At 39.0% G+C, this 18984-nt stretch overlaps 1 protein-coding gene across 1 annotated transcript in view; it reads right to left on the bottom strand.

Moving 5' to 3' along the window:
* The window catches only part of ENPP3 (ectonucleotide pyrophosphatase/phosphodiesterase 3), an 88277-nt gene extending 76169 nt beyond the window's left edge, over window positions 1–12108 (bottom strand). Inside the window, exons 1-2 of the mRNA NM_001075923.2 lie at window positions 11948–12108; window positions 5926–6001 (exon numbers count right to left, since the gene is read on the bottom strand). Of these exons, the coding sequence (NP_001069391.1) occupies window positions 5926–6001; window positions 11948–12025 (154 nt within the window). The 5' untranslated portion in view covers window positions 12026–12108. The remainder of the gene's footprint in view (window positions 1–5925; window positions 6002–11947) is intronic.
* Window positions 12109–18984: the final 6876 nt, after the last annotated feature.

Raw genomic sequence — 18984 nt, 5'->3', positions numbered from 1 at the left:
ATAACCAACAAATCACAGAAGAAATCAAAATATGCATAGAAATGAATGAAAATGAAAACACAACAACCCAAAACCTGTGGGACACTGTAAAAGCAGTGCTAAGGGGAAGGTTCATAGCAATATAGGCACACCTCAAGAAACAAGAAAAAAAGTCAAATAAATAACCTAACTCTACACCTAAAGCAACTAGAAAAGGAAGAAATGAAGAACCCCAGGGTTAGTAGAAGGAAAGAAATCTTAAAAATTAGGGCAGAAATAAATGCAAAAGAAACAAAAGAGACTATAGCAAAAATCAACAAAGCCAAAAGCTGGTTCTTTGAAAGGATAAATAAAATTGACAAACCATTAATAAGACTCATCAAGAAACAAAAGGAGAAAAAATCAAATCAATAAAATTAGAAATGAAAATGGAGAGATCACAACAGACAACACAGAAATACAAAGGATCATAATAGACTACTATCAGCAATTATATGTCAATAAAATGGACAACTTGGAAGAAATGGACAAATTCTTAGAAAAGTACAACTTTCCAAAACTGAACCAGGAAGAAATAGAAAATCTTAACAGACCTATCACAAGCACAGAAATTAAAACTGTAATCAGAAATCTTCCAGCAAACAAAAGCCCAGGTCCAGACGGCTTCACAGCTGAATTCTACCAAAAATTTAGAGAAGAGCTAACACCTATCCTACTCAAACTCTTCCAGAAAATTGCAGAGGAAGGTAAACTTCCAAACTCATTCTATGAAGCCACCATCACCCTAATACCCAAACCAGACAAAGATGCCACAAAAAAACCCCACAAAACTACAGGCCAATATCACTGATGAACATAGATGTAAAAATCCTTAACAAAATTCTAGCAATCAGAATCCAACAACACATTGAAAAGATCATACATCATGACCAAGTGGGCTTTATCCCAGGGATGCAAGTATTATTCAATATCCACAAATCAATGTAATACACCACATTAACAAATTGAAAAATAAAAGCCATGTGATTATCTCAATAGATGCAGAGAAAGCCTTTGAAAAAATTCAACATCCATTTATGATAAAAACTCTCCAGAAAGCAGGAATAGAAGGAACATACCTCAACACAATAAAAGCTCTATGTGACAAACCCACAGCACATATTGTCCTTGATGGTGAAAAATTGAAAGCATTTCCCCTAAAGTCAGGAACAAGACAAGGGTGTCCACTTTCACCACTACTATTCAACATAGTTTTGGAAGTTTTGGCCACAGCAATAGGAGAAGAAAAAGAAATAAAAGGAATCTAAATTGGAAAAGAAGAAATAAAACTCTCACTGTTTGCAGATGACATGATCCTCTACATAGAAAACCCTAAAGACTCCACAGAAAATAACTAGAGCTAATCAATGAATATAGTAAAGTTGCAGTATATAAACTCAACACACAGAAATCCCTTGCATTCCTATACACTAATAATGAGAAAATAGAAAGAGAAATTAAGGGGAAAATTCCACTCACCATTGCAACAAAAAGAATAAAATACTTAGGGATATATCTACCTAAAGAAACAAAGACCTATATATATAAAACTATAAAACACTGGTGAAAGAAATCAAAAAGGACACTAATAGATGGGGAAATATACCATGTTCGTGGATTGGAAGAATCAGTATAGTGAAAATGAGTATACTACCCAAAGCAATCTATAGATTCAATGCAATCCCTATCAAGCTACCAACAGTATTTTTCACAGAGCTAGAACAAATAATTTCACAATTTGTATGGAAATACAAAAAACCTCGAATAGCCAAAGCAATCTTGAGAAAGAAGAATGGAACTGGAGGAATCAACCTGCCTGATTTCAGGCTCTACTAAAAAGGCACAGTCATCAAGACGGTATGGTACTGGCACAAAGACAGAAATATAGATCAATGGAACAAAATAGAAAGCCCAGAGATAAACCCACACACCTATTGACACCTTATCTTTGACAAAGGAAGCAAGAATATACAATAGAGAAAAGACAATCTCTTTAACAAGTGGTGCTGGGAAAACTGGTCAACCACTTGTAAAAGAATGAAACTAGAACACTTTCTAATACCATACACAAAAATAAACTCAAAATGGATTATAGATCTAAACATAAGACCAGAAACTATAGAACTCCTAGAGGAGAACATAGGCAAAACACTCTCCGACATACATCACAGCAGGATCCTCTATGACCCGCCTCCCAGAATATTGAAAATAAAAGCAAAAATAAACAAATGGGACCTAATTAAAATTAAAAGCTTCTGCACAACAAAGGAAACTGTAACCAAGGTGAAAAGACAGCCTTCAGAATGGGAGAAAAAAATAACAAATGAAGCAACTGACAAACAACTAATCTCAAAAATATATAAGCAACTCCTGCATCTCAATTCCAGAAAAATAAACGATCCAATCAAAAAATGGGCCAAAGAACTAAACAGACATTTCTCCAAAGAAAACATACAGATGGCTAAAAAAACACATGAAAAGATGCTCAACATCACTCATCAGAGAAATGCAAATCAAAATCACAATGAGGTACCATTTCACACCAGTCAGAATAGCTGCGATCCAAAAGTCTACAAGCAATAAATGCTGGAGAGGGTGTAGAGAAAAGGGAACCCTCTTACACTGTTGGTGAGAATGCAAACTAGTACAGCCACTATGGAGAACAGTGTGGAGATTCCTTAAAAAACCGGAAATAGAACTGCCATATGACCCAGAAATCCCACTGCTGGGCATACACACCAAGGAAACCAGAATTGAAAGAGACACGTGTACCCCAATGTTCATCACAGCACTGTTTATAATAGCCAGGACATGGAAGCAACCTAGATGTCCATCAGCAAACGAATGGATAAGAAAGCAGTGGTACATATACACAATGGAGTATTACTCAGCCATTAAAAAGAATACATTTGAATCAGTTCTAACGAGGTAGATGAAACTGGAGCCCATTATACAGAGTGAAGTAAGCCAGAAAGAAAAACACCAACACAGTATACTAACACATATATATGGAATTTAGAAAGATGGTAACAATAACCCTGCATGAGAGACAGCAAAAGAGATACAGATGTATAGAACAGTCTTTTGGACTCTGTGGGAGAGGGCAAGGGTGGGATGATTTGGGAGAATGGCGTTGAAACATGTATAACATCATATGTGAAATGAAAATAAATAAATAATAATAATTAAAAAAAATACAAGCCTTTTAAAACTAAAAAAAGAAAACAAAAGAAAAGCAAACAACAGCATGTCATTCCTTTACTCAAAACCTCCAATCAATCCCCATCACACTCAATGAAAGCTGAAGCCCATATTTTGACCTACCAACCCCTCTATGATCTGACTTTTCTTTGGTTGATCTCATTTTATGACTACCCTCCCTCTGGTCCTCTTAGTTCTAGCTCACTGATCTCCTGTTATTCTTTAAATAGAACATGCCAAGCAATAATAGCACTTGCTATTTTCTCTTGCCTAAAACGTTCTTTGTCAAAATATCCTTGTTTCTTCCCCACTTCCTTTAGCTCTTTACTCAAAAGTTATTATATACTTCTTACCTGCCCTGACTCTATATTTCATGTTCCCCTTTTCAGTTTTATTTATTCCTTAGCACTTTCTCTATCATAGTATATATAATATATATTGCATATTTTTTTCCTGTCTGTATTCCATGCTAGAATGTAAACTCTTTGAAGGATTTTAGTCTGTTTCTTATATCACTATATCCCCAGTAATTATAATAGCACTGAGTACAGAGTCAGTGCTTATTTGTTGAAAACAAGTAAAAAAAGGATGTGCACAAAAGATAAAATTGTCATTCAAACTAGAAAAACTAGTTTAAAAACTCACACTTGGAAAAAATACTGCCTACGAAAAGTAGGTCAATTAGAGCAGAGAACGGTGAAAATGATCAAGAGTTGGGGATTATGAAACAAGAGTTGTGGTGTAAGAATGAGGGGGTGACTATGTTAAGGATGCTGGAAAAGAGGGATCAGTGTTAAACGCCAATCCCCTGGGCAAGAGAGTGAGGGGAAGGATGGCATATAAGCCCTGAGGGACCGAGATGAAAGGAAGAGAATGAGGAACAATGACTCTGGGGAGCCTGTCAATAGCTGTAAAGAATGGATGGAAAGAGCTGGATTAATTGGAGATTTTGTTCAGAGATTCCTATTGACTTTTGCAATTAAGTTATGTGATTTTGGGGAGCAAATAACCAAGAATTGATGCCCACTTTTATGCACTAACATCAGAATAATACCACCAAAATGTCCTGCCAACATTTGCTAGATCTAGGACCAGTACTGCAGCTCAGAAACACAGCAACAAAATGACCAGAAAAGATAGGCATTTTCCAGTCAATGCCCATCTCTCAGTTCCACTGTATTCCCATGTGACACTAGGGGAACTGCATGTCTGTAAATTAACTGAAAACATATTGGAAAATTGCCAGTTAACATCACCAAGGGTCTCCCAATGAAGAAGCAATAAGACTTTCTCCATTGGAGTCAAATTAGAAGCTGATCAACCAAATTAAAAAAGGAGAATAAATTATCTAACATTTGATCTCATACTGAGAGAGTCATTTCCTAGGCAGGTTGATAAAAAGTCTAGGGGTCCCCAAGGATAGAGGGGTCTGGAGTGCTCAAGGAGGAAGAAAGGACAAACTTCTTTCCCCTCTACATTCCTCAGGATTATATAACAATAATGTATCCTGCTTGAGGACAGTCTCTGGAAAAAACCTTCTGGCTAATCCTATTATCTTAAAATGTAAATTATAGGAGTAGGTCTAGTGAGGTCTTAACCTCCAGAGATTCTTTTGATTCACTGTAATAACTAATTAGAGAGTATATAATTCCATTGCTAACACTAGCAAGGGGGTGCTCTTTCTGCCCTCTTCTGATGCCTATGTCAGAAGCTTTCTCTATCTCCTTTATACTTTTTTTTTAAAGAAATAAAAATTTAACCCACCACAGGTATACATGTGTTCCCCATCCTGAACCCTCCTCCCTCCTCCCTCCCCATACCATCCCTCTGGGTTGTCCCAGTGCACCAGCCCCAAGCATCCAGTTTTTATACTTTAATAAAACTTTATTGCACAAAGCTCTGAGCGAACAAGCCTCATCTCTGGCCCAGGATTGAATTGTCCTCCGGAAGCCAAGAATCCCAACGTCTTTTCATGTGTCAGCAACAACCTTTCAATACTTTCCCTGAATAAAAGTGTCTAAACAATACATAGCAAGATTATAGTAAATGCACATAAAGTGCATTTATAGAGTCACTTATAAATGGTTTATTTACTCTTACATACTAATAGGATATGGCAAAAGACGTGTGAGGTGTTTTGATATTTTGAGCCATGAATCTCCTATTTTTTCTTTGCTTCTTATGACAACAACAACAATAATAATAATAATAATAATTGTGAAGCTCTTACTGTGCACTCTATTTCAGGAAAGTGGCACTGCCTAACCAAGAAATAACGAGATTTCAAAGATAGGGTAATATTAACGTGATGTCAAGTACAAATGTGGTGGCTAGAGGTCCTGGGAGTGGAGCAACTAAGACTTTCAAGGCCGAGTTTATCATCTGGTATTAATGATAGAGTAGGAGTAGGGGGAGAAGGAACCTTTGATCCAGTTACCAAAGTCCTCTAGAAAGGTGATGAAAAGTAAGTGGGGAAAAACTGGAATGATATGAACCTCAAAGAAGAAGGGAGATGAGGTCAAAGGGAAAAGTCCAGAAGTGGCAATGGATAGTGCTAACCACAGGAAAATGGGGTGTGGGAGAAAGAGGAGCCTAGCAGGGGGAGAGCTATATGCAGGAGAGAGGAGGCAAGTCCAAGTTCTAACAGTGAAGGTGAGGAGAAAGAAGAAGGAAAAAAATATTCTGAGGAAATGCTGAGGAGTGTACCTTGCTCTTCTTGTTGTCTGAGTCCAGCCACCAGGCCTAATGCAAGTGACACAGCCACCAACAAAATGAGAAGAACCTGTTATAAAATTTTTAAAAATGTGATCTTTACAATTTCATTAAAATATACAAAAAACCAGATACCCTGTCTCCCCCAGTGATTGTTATAGGAGCACAGTATGCTAGCTTTTCATGATACCAGAATTTTAAAATACCATTGATTACAGATTTTAAATTAAAATACATTAGTCCCAGTTGGTTTAACCCCAAACTGAGTTAAAGTAAAAACGAAACCAAGGGGGCCAATTATCTTTACACATTTTCCTTTCTTAGCTAGATACATGTTTGGAGATCATTTATTTAAATGATTCATTTACTTTAGTCACTCAGTCCTGTCCAACTCTTTGCAGTCCCATGGACTATAGCCTACCAGGCTCCTCTTTTCAAGGAATTCTACAAGCAAGAATATTGGAGTAGGTTGCCATTCCCTTCTCCAGAGGATTTTCCCAACTCAGGAATCAAACCCTGTTCTCCTGCATTGTGGGTAGTTTCTTTACCTTTGAGCCACAAAGGAAGCCTTATTTATTTAAAAGTATCCCAAAACTCTGAAATCATGAACTACCTCATTTCCAGGAAACAGGGTTTTTGATTGTGAGAAAATAGTGAAGATATTTCAGTCCAGTTCAGTTCAGTCGCTCAGTCGTGTCCGACTCTTTGCAACCCCATGAACCACAGCATGCTAGGCCTCCCTGTCCATCACCAACTCCCAGAGTCCACCCAAATCCATGTCCATTGAGTCAGTGATGCCATCCAACCATCTTATCCTCTGTTGTCCCCTTCTCCTCCTGCCCTCAATCTTTCCCAGCATCAGGGTCTTTTCCAATGAGTCAGCTCTTCGCCTCAGGTGGCCACAGTATTGGAGTTTCAGCTTCAACATCAGTCCTTCCAATGAACACCCAGGACTGATCTCCTTTAGGATGGACTGATTGGATCTCCTTGCAGTCCAAGGGACTCTCAAGAGTCTTCTCCAACACCACAATTCAAAAGCATCAGTTCTTCTGCGCTCAGCTTTCTTTATAGTCCAACTCTCACATCCATACATGACCACTGGAAAAACCATAGCCTTGACTAGATGGACCTTTGTTGGCAAAGTAATGTCTCTGCTTTTGAATATGCTATCTAGGTTGGTCATAACTTTCCTTCCAAGGAGTAAGCGTCTTTTAATTTCATGGCTGCAGTCACCATCAGCAGTGATTTTGGAGCCCAGAAAAATAAGATCAGCCACTGTTTCCCCATCTATTTCCCATGAAGTGAGGGATTGGGGGCAGGAGGAGAAAGGGACAACGGAGGATGAGATGGCTGGATGGCATCACCGAATTGATGGACATGAATTTGAGTGAACTCCAGGAGTTGGTGATGGACAGGGAGGCCTGGTGTGCTGCAATTCATGGGGTCGCAAAGAGTCAGACACGATTGAGCGACTCAACTGAGCTGAACTGAAGTGATGGGACTCGATGCCATGATCTTAAAAAGTTTTCTGAAAGTTGAGCTTTAAGCCAACTTTTTTACTCTCCTCTGAAGATATTTAACATATAAAAATATAATCTCCAAACAATTAACTACCAAGTTACCTGCTTTGATCTACATAGCAAAAAAATGTTTTAGGGTAATCTGGAAGTCATTGACTAAAGATTGTGTACATAATCGTTATCACCATGCTGACAAAGCTCTTCAGTGTAATGGACTTCATCCTGTGACTGAAATTAAACTGATATAAATTAAAGAGAATTCTTTTCACTGACCTCTTTCCCCATCAAGTCCAATGATAAGTATCCTGGATGATAGAGCTTGAACACACTGTTTACTTAAGTAATTAATTAGGTACACAGATTACTTATGTCAACTACAAAATGGCATCCCTGGTAGCTCAGACAATGAAGAATCTGCTTTTTGGGGAAGATTCCCCTGGAGAAGGAAATAGCAGCCCACTCCAGTGTTCTTGCCTGGAGAATTTCATGGACAGAGGAGCCTGATGGACTACAGTCCACAGGAATCACAAAGACTGAGCAACTAACACTTATACTTTTGCAAACTGGCACTTGCCAAGAGCATTGCCAGTGACTAAACGACAAGGGCATGTGCCATCTGACTCTGTGGGAGGGTGAACCCTGTGCTGCTGCAGCTGTTGATCTTTAACACCCCGTGAAGGAGTTCAGGGCGGAGTGAGGCACTCCGTGCTCCAGGGAATCTGGTGGAACAGGTCTTTAGATAGCTAGATATTTTCAGAAACTGATTTTCAGAAACACAATTCCAATCCCTGCATCTCTTCATATTTAGAAAAACACTAAATCTCTTCGTGATGAGATGAGTGCCTTATGACTAACAGAAAATCTTTTGTAAAATGAGTGCTTAATAGCACTGAACTTCTCCTTCCATTCATGAAGGTGAAAGAGGAGAGTGAAAAAGCTGGCTTAAACTCAACATTCAAAAAACTAGGATCATGACATCTGGCCCCATCACTTCATGGCAAATAGATGGGGGAAAAGTGGAAACAGGGAGAGATTTTATTTTCTTGGGCTCCAAAATCACTGCAGATGGTGACTGCAGCCATGAAATTAAAGGATGTTTGCTCCTTAGAAGAAAAGCTATGACAACCCAGACAGCATATTAAAAAGCAGAGACATTACATTGCTGACAAAAGTCCACACAGTCAAAGCTATGCTTTTTCCAGTAGTCATGTATGGATGTGAGAGTTGGACCATAAAGAAGGCTGAGTGCTCAAAAATTGATGCTTTCAAACAGTGATGCTGGAGAAGACCCTTGAAGAATCCCTTGGACAGCAAGGAACTCAAACCAGTCAATCCTTAAGGAAATCAGCCCTGAATATTCATTGGAAGGACTGATGCTGAAGCTGAAGCTCCAATACTTTGGCCATCTGATGCAAAGCGCAGACTCATTGGAAAAGACCCTGATGCTGGAAAAGATTGAGGACAGGAGAAGGGGGCAACAGAAGATGAGATGGTGGATGGTATCACCAACTCAAACTCAGACATGAGTTTGAGAAAACTCAGAGATATAAAGAAGGACAAGAAAGCCTGGTGTGCTGCAGTACATGGGGTAGCAAAGAGTTAGACTTGACTGAGTGACTGAATAACAACAACCCCCTTCACCAAAATCTTTTATATTGACTTTCCCCCACTGCCTCTTTTGGAGCTATCTCTCAGAGCTATCTGAGGTTCTTTCTACTGGGCTGCATCCCTCATTTTGTACCAAATAAAACTTACCTTGCAACTTTCAAGTTGTGTATTTTTTTAGGAAAAAAAATTAGGAAAATATTTTATAATGCCAATGAAATTTGTTATTTTTTTAAAATCGCTTTAATGAAAGAAAAAAGCCAGTATCAAAATTTGCTTTCGGTAATAAAGACCCTACATAAGGTATAGATTTGTTTGTTTGTTTGCCTTCTGGAAATCAACTAAAAATTAACACATCTAACTTTTAAAATGGAAGTGAATTCAAGGATGGGGAAACGTGTTAAATATTATGAAAACAATTCTCATATGAAGTTTCAAAGTTAGCCCAAGGTCAGTGACCTCCAACAGGTGTTCATTCAGTAGAGAAGCTGAAGCATAAAAGTGAACATAAACAGTTATTAAATAACACCATTAGCACTTTTCCCCTTATTTTCATTCTCAAAAGCCACAGATTTAGATTAAGCCTAAAAATGTTACAAAGCAAAAATGCACTGGGAAACTTTCCTATGATGAACCTCATGAGTCAGTTTCAGCTACATTTCAGTTTACACCTTATTTTTGGTTCTTTCACCATTCAAACTTGCTAGAAAAATAAGCAACATCTAGCTGTTTTTGTTGTTACTATAAGACTATCAGTCATGTCTGACTGTTTGTGACCCCATGGACTGTAGCCTGCCAGGCTCCTTTGTCAATGAGATTCTCCAGGCAAAAATACTGGAATGGGTGCCACTTCCTCTTCTAGGGGATCTTCTGGACCCAGGGATCGAACCCAAGTCTCCTGTATCTCCTGTACTGGAAGGTGAATTCTTTACCACTGAGCCACCTGGGAAGCCTCAAGGGTAAGAAGGTTCATTTTCAATCTTGTATAATCATGACTCTAACTACGTAACTCTGAATAAGTTTCTTGATATTAAGGTACAAATATATCTTAAACTATCTTATGCTATCTACAAATTGTAGAGGGGAGTACTCTGAACTCCAAAAATTACCGAGAAACCAACATTTGATTTTAGCTTGACTGAATAAAGAATGCTAGAAATACAGATCGGAAAAGGCAATGGCACCCCACTCCAGTACTCTTGCCTGGAAAATCCCATGGACAGAGGAGCCTGGTAGGCTGCAGTCCATGGGGTCGCTGAGGGTCGGACACGACTGAGCGACTTTACTTTCACTTTTCACTTTTATGCACTGGAGAAGGAAATGGCAACCCACTCCAGTGTTCTTGCCTGGAGAATCCCAGGGACGGGGGCGCCTGGTGGGCTGCCGTCTATGGGGTCGCACAGAGTCGAACACAACTGAAGTGACACAGCAGCAGCAGCAGCAGCAAAAACACAGATATATTTAAAATTTCTTAATACAACTTTTACTAAAATCTAGAAATAGTAGGGTTGGAACTATGATTTTAAAATATTGAGCTTCTATTTATGTGTACTGATAAACCATTAAAAGTATACAAAGTAGGGAAATATATGATGAACAAGATTTGCTCTCAAGGAATTGATAATTCCCTGAATTTATAAGATAGGATAAGTATGATAAATGGCATAAGAGCTAAAAGTTCCCAGAATAACAAATGCCAAAATTCCCAGAAGAAAAAAAAAAAGGAATATCTTGAGAGTTCCCTTAGTTATAGTTATTGAGCTCAATACTTACACACATTGTTTCACTTACACCTCCAAAAAATGTTTGCATGAAAGAGAGAATGGTGATGGCATTAAGTAAAGTTGGGAATCTAGGAGAAAACTGCAGCGCGATAGTTGTGAGAAAATCATGCAAATGATTTTGACTATAAGGTAGATGCTGGAGGAAGGGCAAGCAGGCACTTTCTAATTTAGGACTGAAACTCAGTCAGAGGTGAGAACTAGCGGCTTATGCGGAATTCTTGGTGGAGAATACACTCTTAAATCCATGAATAAGGTTAGAGTCCTTAAAGAAAAGATCTTCACATAGTGTTTGGTGAAATGCCCAAAGAGAAGAAAGATAAATAAACAAATAATTCAGATAAGGAGAAAAGTGATAAAAACAGGAATTTCAATGTCATCATGAAAGCAAGGGGAGAGAATTCAAAGTGAGAAATTACTCCACAGTATCTGTGTACTGTTGTTATGGAAACTTAGCAGGGAGAAGGACAGGGGAGAAGGATTGACTTTTGAGGAAGCAACTTCAGTGCAGCAAAAAAAAAAACAAAAAAAACCAAACCTAGAGAATAAAAAATGGTTGGCTGGTGAGAAAACTGAGGCATTGAAGAGAGTCGGAAGTTTGATGGTAAAAGGAAAAGAAAATGTAATAAAATCAAGGAATGTTTTTGTTTTAGGCCAGGGAAGATCTTACGGAACAAAAGAACAAGGAAGAGAAAACAGGCAAAAGAGTCCATCCCTAGGAGTGAAGTTAAATGGCACAAAATCAAGAATTGAAAAAAGAAGACACTGATTTTAATTCCTCACCCTCTGGTCTTAACATACTGATGCACAAAGGTGACTTGGGAGATAATTATAATTATAATCATGGTAAAATCAGTGCTGCTAAGTATTTTGCCACAGATCCCAGTTTTTTAGATTGACCGAATATTAATTTGTTGCTATGCAAATTTCTTATATGCAAAATGTGATTTAAATCCTTCACTTTGCGTTAGAGCTGTCATCAGGGATAAAACTGAACACAGTTACTGAAAACTTCATATTTAAATTGCAACGCAAACAAATACAATCCTGGAGTCATACCCCTACCTTTTGCCACAAACTACAAAGGTGAAAATATTAAAATGTACTTACAATACAAATTATTTTGTACTTCTTAACAGTATTTCTCTTAACAGGTTCTTCTGTTGATAAATTCAGTGTAGATTGCATTGTTCTGTTAGCTAGATAAACCTGTTCTACCAGAAGACAGTGGACCGATTTCCTTTTTCTAGTCTGGCAAAGAGAAACTGCACGAATTACATCACTGTGACTGGCTTTTAAATGTTTGGAAAGAGCATAGCTCTTTAATGATTGGATAGTTAAGACGGGAAAAAAAGCTGTAATAACAATAGTGTCATGAGATGAAAGTTCATTTCCTGTACACTGTAGACAACTGTTCTGTTTGTCCTTTGAAAAAATCTAATTCAGGGTCTTGTAGATTTCTTTCCATGGACCACAATGAACTACCAGGTCTTTAGAAATTCAGAAATGCACAAAACCATATTTGAATATCTTTGGCAAATGGTTCTCTGTACTGGGTAAACTTAGAATTGCCCAAAGTAGCTCTTTAATTTTAATTTTTAAATTATGAAGCCTAGGCTCCACATTGATTGAATTAAAATCTTCTGGAGTTTTGACAAAGGAAGCAGTGTATTTAAATATCCTTCCTAGTGATTTTTTTTTTTAATGTAGCCAAGATTAGTCTAAACACTTTGCTTTGAGTCCTATATGCACTTTTGAATTCTCTCCTGAAAACATTCACTCTGGATTCTAATCAAACTTGCCAATTGTACATGTGTGCATGCTAAGTCGCTTCAGTTTTGTCCAATTCTGTGCAACCCTAGGGACCATAACCCTTCAGGCTCCTCTGTCCCTATGATTCTCCAGGCAAGAATACTAGAGTGGTTTCCATGCCTTTCTCCAGGGGATCTTCCTGACCCAGGTGTAGAACCCCTGTCTCTTATGTCTCCTGCATTGGCAGGCAGGTTCTTTACAACTGATGCCACCTGGGAAGCCCCTACAGGACTTGAGGGACTTGGTCATCTGCTCAGATACCTTGGTGAGTGATCTCTCAGAAGTAGGATTCTGCCAGGTTTCTTAGATTCCCATAGCAAGGTATTTTGTCGTTATTGTTATGCTATGACATACTGATTATATAAAAGAAAGATTAAGCCTACATCACAATTTGTCTCAAAAGCAGGATATTCCTAGGACTTATGTGCTGCTGCTGCATCACTTCAGTCGTGTCCGACTCTGTGTGACCCCATAGACGGCAGCCAACCAGGCTTCCCCTCCCTGGGATTCTCCAGGCAAGAACACTGGAGTGGGTTGCCATTTCCTTCTCCAATGCATGAAAGTGAAAAGTGAAAGTGAAGTCGTTCAGTCGTGTCCGACTCTAGCGACCCCATGAACTTCAGCCTTCCAGGCTCCTCCGTCCATGTGATTTTCTAGGCAAAAGTACTGGAGTGGGGTGTCATCGCCTTCTCCGAGGACTTATGTACTCACCTAATAATATAAGTCTTTGTTTTTTTTCTGGGTTTCTGGGGCTTCCCTGGTGGCTTAATCGGTAAAGAATCTGCCTGCAATGCAGGAGACCTGAGTTCGATCCCTGGGTTGGGAAGATTCCCTGGAGGAGGGCACAGTAAGCCATAGTAAGTATTCTTGCCTGGGAAATGCCATGGACAGAGGAACCTGGCAGGCTGCAGTCCGTGGTGTCGCAAGGAGTTGGACACGACTGAGTGACTGAGCACATTTGCACTTAAGACTATCTAGTCTCTTTGAGTCTGGTTCTCAGTGCTCCCACATTTATCTTCCTCTCTGTTATAGTTGGCTTTGTATGTCAGCTTGGCTAGGCTATGGTAACCAGTTGTTTAATCTCCCACACTGCCAGAACACCCATTCTCCCTTCTTCCTCTCATTTCCCAAGCCCCTTCAACCTTGAGAACACAAGAAAAGACCAGACAAGGAAGTCAGGAGACCTCTGATAAAGTCTTACGTCTGTTTCAAAGTAAAGGACTCAGCATTGGATTCTTCATTTTGTAAGTTGATCTCAGATTATCTCCATGCTAATAACTGTCAGATGTTATAATGGAGAAATATCTTAGGTCTTCAGAGCTTGACGGAAGTAAGCCTCAGAGAATCTACCTGGGGCATGTACAGATGTGTACAGTAGAGATATTGGCATTGCCTAACCTCTAGTCATATTTTCTGTTATAACATTTCCCCTAACTGAATCCTAAGCTCCAACCTCTTTTGAGTCTCTCAAGTCCTGGAAACTTCCTAACAGTTCTCCTAAGCACTGGACATCAGCCAAATCCACATCTTCCATGCAGTTTAGACTTTGGACTAGACTGGAGATTAAAGTCTTGTGTCATCTGAACCTGCACTAACTTACTTGAATCTTGTTTCTGTGCAGGCGTGCCGGCTTAGTCGTATCTGACTCTTTGCACCCCATGGACTGTAGCCCACCAGGCTTCTCTGTCCGTGGAACTGGAAGTCTCACTATTCTTGCTCCCTTCATTTTAGAATAATCTCCACCTTCTGGATTATGAAAACTTCACTCTGTATGTTCTAATGCTTAGAATCCTTGTGCTCTAGAAGGCAGCTACCATTACATCCCCCACCAATCATAAATAATTTTTAAATTTTACAAGGTCCCTGCATGCACAGAATTCTGGGAATTTTCTAAAATCACAGTAAGCCCCCTGGTCAATGTGTTGGGAAAGCCCCAGGGGCCTGCCAACATCAACTGCCCTTCCTGGTTCTCCCACCTGAGCTTGGGTGGCAGTTGGACAAGCAGGACTGGGAAGGTTCAGAGAAACTAGGTACACTGAGTGCAGTGGAGGGGAGGTTTATATTAGACTCAGGTCAGCAACAGGAAAAGTCTCCCATCAAGACAGGGAGACTTCAAATAAAATAATAGCAGGGATGGATGGGCAGGTGGCCAAATTCAAGGAGGGCTTATTATTAAAAAATGCAGGAAAAGGCTAACCACATAGGCAAATGGGTTTAGGAAGCACAGATGCTAGCTTGCCCTTGGCAAGTGGAGTTCTAAAACTGGAGCTGAATCTAGAACAAGCTGTCCAGGTGGGAGTGGTGTTAGCAATGCCAAGCCAGGGCTAAGAGACAGCAGCATATAGGAAGTGACAGGTAAAATCTCACCATGGACTATAGGACCCAAGTTCTTGAAACAGAAATATTAATATAGTGACTGGGTTACTAGATATCCAAAAAAATGACGGAAAAAGTAGAATCCATTCTCGTGGACAGATAGTATTTTACATACCTATGTGTATGATAAATTGCTTTTCAAGATGAAATACATAAAATCTCATGAAGAGTCAGCACAGATGAATACTGGAGATGAGAGTGAAAGTGTAGTTGCTCAGTTGTGTCCAACTGTGACCCCACAGACTGTAGCCCCTAGGCTCTTCTGTCCATGGAACTCTCCAAGCAAGAATATTGGAGTGGGTAACCAATTTCTTCTCCAAGGAATCTTCCTGACCCAGGGATTGAACCCAGGTATCCTGCATGGTATGCAAATTCTTTACCATCTGAGTGACCAGGTAGAACAATTCTGAACCTCAATTAAATAAAATATTATCCCCCAACCCAAGAGGGGAAAAGCTCTATTTTATTTTCAATTGTATCAATAAAAATTTGTGAACTTTGTTTCCTCTTTTACTATATAAGTGCACACATCTTTGATTTCATGCATATACCTACATAATACCTTTGGTTATGCATCTTGGACTACAAAGCTTAAAATATTCACTAACTGGTCCTCTGCAGTTCCAAAGTCTGGCACTAATGTACTTAACCATAGAAACCCATCATTTGAATAATTATATTCATAGTCTTATCAATTGATTTCACAGTGAATAACTAAAAAACTAAAGTTTTAAATTCTGGACAACACAATAAACACTCTCGGTCTGAGTTAAAGTACCATTTGAATCAAAGCCTCTATAATCAGATAAAATGATCCAGGACATGAGGTTTTTACATGGCAGAATAGGCTATAAAGATCAGAATTCTTCAGTCTGTAAAATCTATGTGGTATGATTAAAAGAATAATAAGTTTGGAGTCAAAAATTATTTTGTGGCAAAAGAAAGAAGAAATGAAAAGGTTTGAATTGGAGAAATTGAAATGTGAGTCTGTTGGAAATGAAATTCCAAGGCTGGATTTGGAGGCTGAGAGTAATAGGATAAAAGATTTGCTTTGGGAATATTTTCCTGGTTCTAGAGAATTAAATGGACCAGAGTGAGGAGAGATTAAGACAGAAAGGCCAGGTAGGTATAGCTGTCACAGACCCAGTGAGATGAAGTCAGAGGAAGGCTATGGAAATGAATAATATGTGTTGGGTTTCAGAAATATGAAGGCTGAGCTTCGGGACTGATTCTAAACCCAGGTCACCCAAAGAAGAGTGGGATCATGAGCAGAGAGAGGGCTATCAGGACAGGAGGCTAGTTCTCTGGAAAGATGACAAGCTAGGTTTTAGACCTAACAAAGTTGAGTTATTTATAGAACACATATTGAAATCTTCAGCATCAAAAGTAAAGAAAAATATCTTTTAAAAAGAAGGGTAAAAATGCCTCTACTGTATTTTTTTTAATATTACTTTATAATAAATAGTGTGTGCATCTCAGTCACTCAGTCGTGTCCAACTCTGTGACCCCATGGATTGCTGCTCACAGGGTTCCTCTATCCATGGAATTTTCCAAGCAAGAATACTGGAGTGGGTTGTCATTTCTTTCTCCAGGGGATCTTCACCTGCATTAACCCAGGGATTAAACCTGCATCTACTGCAATGGCAGGCAGATTCTTTACCACTGGGCCATCTGGGAAGCCCCATATAATAAATATTATAACACAAAGAATCTCTGTAAGATAGCCAATATTGATACTTATGATACATATAAGTTTTCTGCGGCTTTGTAGCAAAGTAGGCCACATAATTTGCTAGCAAATTTTAGGCCACAGTATCATAAACTTAGTGGCCTAAAACAACAGATTTATTATTTTACAGTCCTCTTGGTTTAAAGTTCAAATGGGCTAAGGTCAAGATGTCAGATGGGCTGGATTCCTTTCTGGAGCCTCCAGGGGACAAGCTGTTTTATTGCCTTTTCTAGCTTTCAGGAGCCACCTACACTCCTTGGGTCCCGTTTCTCCACTTTCTAGTCCAGAAACTTTGCATCTTCCTGACCTTTCTTCCTTAGTTATATCTCCTATTGACTCTTCTCTTCAATTTACCTCTTCTGCTGTGAAGGGCCCTTGGATTACACTGGTCCTACCCAGATAATCCAGGATAGCCTCCTTATTTGAGAGTTTGCAGATTAGCAATCTTAATTCCACCTGTAAATTTTATTTCTCTTTGCTGTGTAATTTAACGTATCTTCAAGGGCTGGGAATTAGGACATTGACATTCTGCCTACCATAGGCAAAATACTTTTATACTTTGATGAAATAAAATGTATGTTTTAAGGCAGCACAAGAAAAAAGTAAATCTAAAATTCTCTCTCTGTGCTTTTTTGGACCTCCTCCCTCCCTAATGTGCAGTGTTTATCTGTATACATATCAACAGAGCTCCTCAAAGAGGGGGATCCCTGCTTAAACATGAAGGTCAGTTTTTTTTTTTTTTTCTCTTTATTCTGATGCTAGCACTGTAACTTCTTAAAGAATAACCTTCTTTCTCAGCTCTGTAGGGGTCATTGTGAATTCCTGCTCACTATGTATCCTTGGTGAACATTCTGATGTTTTACAGTCTCTCAGTCATACCCAACTCATTGCAACCATATGGACTGCAGCACGCCAGGCTTCCCTGTCCTTCACCATCTCCCAGAGTTTGTTCAAAATCATGTCCATTGAGTCAGTGATACCATCGAACCATATTGTCTCTGTCATCCCCTTCTCCTCCTGCCCTCAAACTTTCCCAGCATCAGGGTCTTTTCCAATGAGTCGACCCTTCCCATCAGATGGCCAAAGTATTGGAGCTTCATCTTAAGCATCAATCTTTCCAATGAATATTCAGAGTTGATTTCCTTTAGGATTGACTGGTTTGATAGCCTTGCAATCCAAGGAACTCTCAAGTGTCTTCTCCAGCACCACATTTTGATGTATGATCCTTTGTCTTAAAAATGTATATAGCTGTGTCTTTAGTTTCTAACAGGCAGAACAGTTCTCAGAGCTGCCCAGCTTATAATCCTCAGTTTGGCTCAAATAAAATTCCCTTTTTTTACTTTCTTTACTTGATAGGTAATTGCGTTTTTGTCAACACTTTCTTGGCATAGTCGGCAGAACATCAAAAATACCCACAGAAGATACCTGGAGTCCACCCTGAGCCAGTGCTTGGTCCCAGCATGGGCCATTCGAGTCCTACCCTCTTCTTGGTATTCCTCAAGCGCTTTGGTGAGTTCTTCTGATATCTGAACATCATTGCTTTAAATGTCCTGAATTGTACTCTAGCTGTTTTTCTTGGGATTTGGAGTCTTAAGAGGCTGCCAGTACATTTCCTAGGCAGGGACCTAGGAGTGTCTTTGGAGTGAACTGGCTGACTGCCCTTTCATAAATTTGGTTTAGGGATTACATTGAATTTAGGTGCAATGGGGTGGGAGGTAGGAGAGAGGTTCAAGAAGAAGGGGATATATGATTACCTATGATTGATTCATGCTGATATAGGGCAGAAACATATATAATGTTGTAAAAATAAACTTAAATGCATAAATAATGAATGAATTTTCATTTTAAAGGTGAAATGATGTAAAACTGTAACTTGGTTTACTTCTCTGTTGAGAAGACTAAGTTTTCTTGAAATATTCATCTGCTTTTGGTAACAGATTTATAAACCCTCTTTACCAGTAACTTTTCTCACTTGCCTTTTAAATCTTATTGTCATTTTGTTTGTATGAATAAGCATGGCTTCACACTGACATGATCCACCTTGGCCAAATGTTTAAAACCTTTTGTTCTCCTGACAATCTTTCTAAAATCAAATTCATGAAATCCTTTTGGCCTCCAGCTAACTTCAGGATGTTTCAGAGGGCTCTTGTATATCCCAAAGAAAGACATTAAGCTAATTTAACTTATCTGGTATATAAAATTACATGGGGAACACTGTCAAATGAGTAAT

The sequence above is a fragment of the Bos taurus genome, chromosome 9, assembly GCF_002263795.3.
Source record: "Bos taurus isolate L1 Dominette 01449 registration number 42190680 breed Hereford chromosome 9, ARS-UCD2.0, whole genome shotgun sequence".
In the NCBI taxonomy this organism is placed as follows: Eukaryota; Metazoa; Chordata; class Mammalia; order Artiodactyla; family Bovidae; genus Bos; species Bos taurus.
The sequence above is the reverse complement of the archived record's forward strand: the minus strand, read 5'-3'. Positions and strand labels throughout refer to the sequence as shown.